The sequence below is a fragment of the Sphaeroforma arctica genome (genome assembly GCF_001186125.1).
Source record: "Sphaeroforma arctica JP610 unplaced genomic scaffold supercont1.1955, whole genome shotgun sequence".
NCBI classification, from domain to species: domain Eukaryota; class Ichthyosporea; order Ichthyophonida; genus Sphaeroforma; species Sphaeroforma arctica.
The window spans coordinates 1-5512 of record NW_014038603.1 but is presented as its reverse complement, the minus strand read 5'-3'; the positions used below and the strand labels follow the sequence as shown (position 1 = coordinate 5512).

At 54.1% G+C, this 5512-nt stretch overlaps 2 protein-coding genes across 2 annotated transcripts in view; both read right to left on the bottom strand.

Annotated features, from left to right (window-relative positions):
* Nucleotides 1-1761, bottom strand: part of SARC_11921 (hypothetical protein) — a gene marked incomplete at both ends in the record, with an annotated part of 6099 nt that extends 4338 nt beyond the window's left edge. Inside the window, one exon of the mRNA XM_014293985.1 lies at nt 80-1761. Within this exon, the coding sequence (XP_014149460.1) occupies nt 80-1761 (1682 nt within the window). The remainder of the gene's footprint in view (nt 1-79) is intronic.
* A 22-nt stretch (nt 1762-1783) lies between these two features.
* On the bottom strand, nt 1784-5455 carry SARC_11920 (hypothetical protein; the record flags this gene model as incomplete). Its single annotated transcript, XM_014293984.1, has 3 exons — nt 1784-4290; nt 4638-4787; nt 5332-5455. The coding sequence occupies 3 exons, from the start codon at nt 5453-5455 to the stop codon at nt 1784-1786; spliced, it is 2781 nt and encodes a 926-aa protein (XP_014149459.1).
* Between the last annotated feature and the right edge of the window lie 57 nt (nt 5456-5512).

The window sequence follows — 5512 nt, the reverse complement described above, 5'->3', positions numbered from 1 at the left end:
TACATACACATATATATACATATACATATACATATACATATACATATACATATATATATATTTATATATATATTCATACCGGAAGGATGGCGTGGGTGAAGGGCTGGCTCCCGTACTCTGCGAAGCCGAAGGCGACGGTGAGCTGGTCGGCGTCGGAGAAACGGTGGCCGAGGGTGTGACTGAAGGGGTGGGTGCTACTGATGGCGTGGGTGTCGCTGAAGGTGTCGGTGTAGCCGATGGACTAGCAGACGGACTGGGCGACGGGAGCACCTGGCAGACTGTGCCGTTGAACCCCGCGGGGCATGTGCACGTGAAGTTGGAGGTGGGTGTGAGTTGTGCACACGTGCCGTTGTTCTGGCACGGGTTGGGGTCGCACGAGAGCACCTGCTCGTCGCACACGTCGCCGGTGAACCCGAGATCACACGCACAGGTGAAGTTCAGACCCGCGAGGGCCGTGCAGTTCCCATGGGCCCCACACGGCTGCCCGGCACATCCATTGACGACCTCACAGTCGGGTCCGGTGAACCCTTCTACACACGAGCATGTGTAGTTAGTCTCGGGTGTGGTCTGCGTGCAGGTGCCGTTGTTCTGACAGGTGGTTAGACCGCACGACAGCACATCACAGCGCGCGCCTGAGAACCCGGCGTCGCACGCACAGGTGAAGTTCAGCCCCGTGGCGGCCGTACAGTTTCCATTGGCACACGGATTGATGGTACACCCGTTGAGTGCCGAGACCGAAGGCGTGGGTGTGGATGAGAGTGTGGGTGAGGGTGTGGGTGTGGGTGTGGGTGTGGGGGCTATTTCACATACGGTCCCTGTGAAGCCAGCAGGGCATGCACACGTATAGTTGGACTCGGGGGTTGCCTGACTACAGGTGCCGGTATTCTGGCACGGGTTGGGATCGCACGACTGGACCGTCTCGTCGCATCGAGCGCCGGTGAATCCTATATCGCACGCACATTCGAAGCTCAGACCATCCGTTGCTGTGCAGTTCCCATTCGCCCCACACGGTTGACCTGTGCACCCATTCTCCACTCCGCAGGTCGGTCCCGTGAACCCCTCGGGACATGTGCATGTGGCATTGGTCTCGGGTGTGGCTTGTGCGCACGTGCCACTGTTCTGACACGGATTGGGATCGCACAATATGACGGGTGTGTCACATACAACACCGGCGAACCCCAACGCGCACTGGCACGTGAAGTCCAGACCTCCAGTTGCCGTACAATTACCACTGACACACGGACTACTCGAGCACCCGTTGACCAGGGAGGGGGTGGGAATTGGGGTGTTTGACGGAGAGGCTGAGGTGGTGGGAGATGGACTCACCGCACAGGTAGGACCCGTGAACCCGAGCACGCAGATGCAGCTAAAAGTGCTGTTATTACCGATGGCCGTACACACGCCGCCATTGAGACACGGCTGGACTAGACAGGGATCCACCACACCCTCGCATGTAGGGCCTTCAAACCCGGTGGCACACTCGCAGGTGAACCCGGTCTGAGCCGCACCCACACCCGGTAAGGTCGTCACATCGACCTGTGTGCACACACCCCCATTGGCGCAGGGGGATGGTTGGGCCAGACACGGATTGGCCGCGGGAGACGGTATGACCGAGGCAGTCGGAGAGACCGATGCAGCCGCGGACAGTGAGGCTGAGGGTGTTGTTGATGGTGTAGCGACTTCGCACAACGGGCCCACAAAGCCTACCGGACACACGCAGGTCGCCAAGCCTTCCACAACCTCACAGACACCTGCGTTCATGCATGGATTGGAAGCACAGGGATCAATAATCGGAGATGTGGAAGACGTGGGAGTGGGTGTGGGTGTGGGTGTGGGTGTGGGTATAGCTGTAGCTGTAGCTGTAGCTGGAGGCGAAATTGAGAGTGTGGGTGTGGGTGTGGTTGTGGGTGTGATTGTGGGTAGAGTTGTCGCGGTAGTTGTAGTTGTAGGTGAAAATTGAGAGTGTGGATGTCAATGTGGGTGTGGGTGTGGGTGTGAGTGTGGGTGTGATTGTGGGTAGAGCTGTAGCTGAAGCTGAAGCTGTAGCTGAACTTGAAGGTATGGGTGTGGGTGTGGGAGCGCTTGTAAGGGAAGCTGTCGCAGTCGCTGTAGCTGTAGGTGAGCTTGGAAGTGTTTGTGTGGGTGTGGTTGTGGGTGTGGGTGTGGACGTAGGTGCACTTGTGAGTGAGGGTGTGGGTGTGGGTGTGTGTGTCGATGTGGGGGTGGGTTGGGGTGGTGGCGATGTACTTGTACTGACAGAGGGTGATATTGACGGTGATGCTGACGCCGATGCCGAGGGTATGGGATCCGCACAAAACTCGCCGGCGAACTCCGGCGTGCACAAGCACGTGGCCACCTTCCCAACGACTACGCACACGGCTGAGTTCTGACAGAAGGTAACGACGCAAGGATCTACTGCAGGCGATACTGTGGGTGTGACACTGGGGAACGAACTAATACTAGGCGTGGGCGAGGGCGTTATTGAAGGTGAGGGTGTGTGTGACGGCACAATGTCAGCACACAGCTCGCCGGTAAATCCAGGAGCACACGCACATGAAACAACCCCATCTACACTAGCACACACGCCCGCGTTCAGACAAGGTGTAAGCACGCACGCGTCAAGTATTAGTGATAGAGTGGGTGTAACACTAGGAGAGGTAGTTGCGCTCGGTATAGGGGATATGGAGATAGACGGTGAGGGTGATAGAAGGATATCTACGCAAAACTCGCCGCCAAACCCAGGCAGACAAGTGCAGGCGGCAAACCCGCTGACTACTGAACACGTACCTGCGTTGGAACACGGATTGGGTGTGCAAGGGTCGACTACAGGTGATGTAGTGGGTGTGATACTCGGTAAGGGAGACATGGATACTGACGGTGTGGGTGAAGGCACCACGTCGTCACATACTTCACCGGTGAACCCCGAAGTGCATGTGCAACTAGCACTGCCTCCTACCGCCTCACACACACCGCCATTCAGGCACGGGCTGGGGAGGCAGGGGTCCACAACGGGCGATACAGACGGTGTGACACTAGCGATGGGTGAGATGGATGTGGAGGGTGTGGGAGAGGGTATGACATCGGCACAAAACTCGCCGTCGAAGTCACTTGCACAAACACATGTAGCCCGATCGTCAACAGCTTCACACACACCATCATTCGAGCAGGGATTCTCTAGGCAAGGATCTACTACAGGTGATGTGGTGGGTGTCACACTAGGGATAGGCGAGCGTGATATCGATGGTGATGGGGAGGGTATGCTGTCTTCGCAGGTGTCCCCTTCGAACCCGTCTGCACATGTACAACTAGCAAGGCCCTCATCTGCTTCACATACACCTCCATTCCGACAGGGGTTATCCTCGCAAGGATCTACTACTGGCGATGCGGTAGGCGATACACTGGCAATAGGTGAGCGTGTGGGTGAAGGTAAAACACTCTCACAAAGTTCTCCCTCAAACCCATCCGCACACTCACACGTAGCACTGCCATCCACCACCCCACACACACCTTCGTTCTGGCACACATTGGGTGTGCAAGGGTCGGCTTCGCTGCTGGGCGATGGGGACACACTGGGCACCTCCGCCGATGGCGATGGGGACACACTGGGCACCTCCGCCGATGGCGATGTGGACACACTGGGCTCTTCCGCCGATGGCGATGGGGACACACTGGGCGCCTCTGCCGATGGCGAAGGCGAACTTGATGGCTCTACGACAATCTCATCGCCACATGTGGGACCTTCAAACCCATCACCACAGTCACACGAGAATCCAGAACCATCAGGACTGCAGCTCCCCCCATTCTCACACGGATTGGGTGAGCACGGATCCACCACTTCGGGCGTTTCGGTTTTTGTTTCGGTTTCGGTTTCTGTGCTGGTTTCCGAAGTTGTTTCTGGTTCTGGTTCTGGTTCCTCTTCAGGTTCCTCTTCAGCTTCATCTTCAGCTTCAGCTTCAGCTTTATCCTCGGCTTCATCTTCGGCTTCATCTTCGGGTTCGACTTGAGCTTCAGGTTCTGGTTCATCTTCAGCTTCAGCTTCAGGTTCAGACTCAGGTTCTTGTTGCGCTTCTGGTTGAGGTTCAGGTTCTTGTTGAGCTTCTGGTTGAGCTTCTGGTTGAGCTTCTGGTTGAGCTTCTGGTTGAGCTTCTGGTTCCTGTTCTGTTTCTGGTTCCCCTCCGCCGGGAGCTTCTTGTTCTGTTTGCTGTGCCTCTTGTTCATCTGCCTGTGCTGAACCCGGTCCCCCTTCGCCGGCTTGCCGCCTCGCTTGACGGTGAGTGGGAGGATACTCAACTGCGCGCAACAAAGGCATGGTGCAATAGGTAAGTGGAATGCAAACTGCCACACACTTCAACTGATGACGCAACTATGAGTATGAAAATGTTAAGTACTGTGCACGAATGCCGGTATGTAACAACTAATGTCGACTGCTTTGACTTCGTAGATCACCAGTCAGCTTAATCCACATGCAGTGTGTATGGCGCCCGAGAGGAACAACGAGCATGTCACAGTATCACGCGTCAAAATGATACGCAGACAGACCCAAAAGGTGCATCAGTCTTTCTACACATAACTGCAGTGCGCTTGATACAAGAAAACTTCATAACTGCGCGGCTGTTGCAATCGGTAGCATCGCATACCTGTGTCCCAGTTCTCGAATTCGCACACAAAGGGGCGCTCGGAGGTACAGTCTATCGTACGCAAGCCGGAGATGTCGAGATTTGCCGTGGTTTTGACGAGAGCGACACATTGTGGACGGCTAGGGCTCGGTCTTGGTTCAGGCTGACCGTCTGTGTGCGAAATGTGGACAATGTTATCACAACATTCCAATAAGGGTGGACTCTTGAACAGCGGATGTATGGGCAGGTATTTGTCTGTTTGTGGGTATACATTGGCTTTTGAACCACATGACAAGTGCCCAATAGTTCTATGCACTCATGTAAGTTGCTTAACTGTCCACCGATGACTTGATTTGCCTACCTATCATCAAAAGATTACTACACTCCAATTGTGACACTCCGATCACTCATTCTCATCATTTAAGACGCATCGTTAGTGCATGTAGTTTCGGATCCTCACGGAGTATGAGCTACTACCAGAGAGGTGCACGCCGTTTCAGATCAACTTAATCTACGTCTCGTGCTGAGCTGGGTTGCTCCACACATGAAATCAATCATGAAAACAATCTCACACATAACAATAACTCCCGAGTCACTCTGCAGCGGCTCTCGTACACCCCTCACATGAGAAGATAAATATATTTGTATTGGGTACGTATAGGAAAACCCTGCAAAAATCATTCAAGAATATGTAAATACAGACAAACACACACACCAATTTTCGCCCAACCCCAGGTTGAAAAGTCAACTGACGATCCATCTGCCCACTTGGCGTTCTCGACCCACTGCAAATCAAAGAACCGATTGCATATCAAAGAGTAAAAGAAAACGAAAGCCATAACATAGAAATATTTTACAATGCTATGGAATAATAAATATGATATAAATATATATAT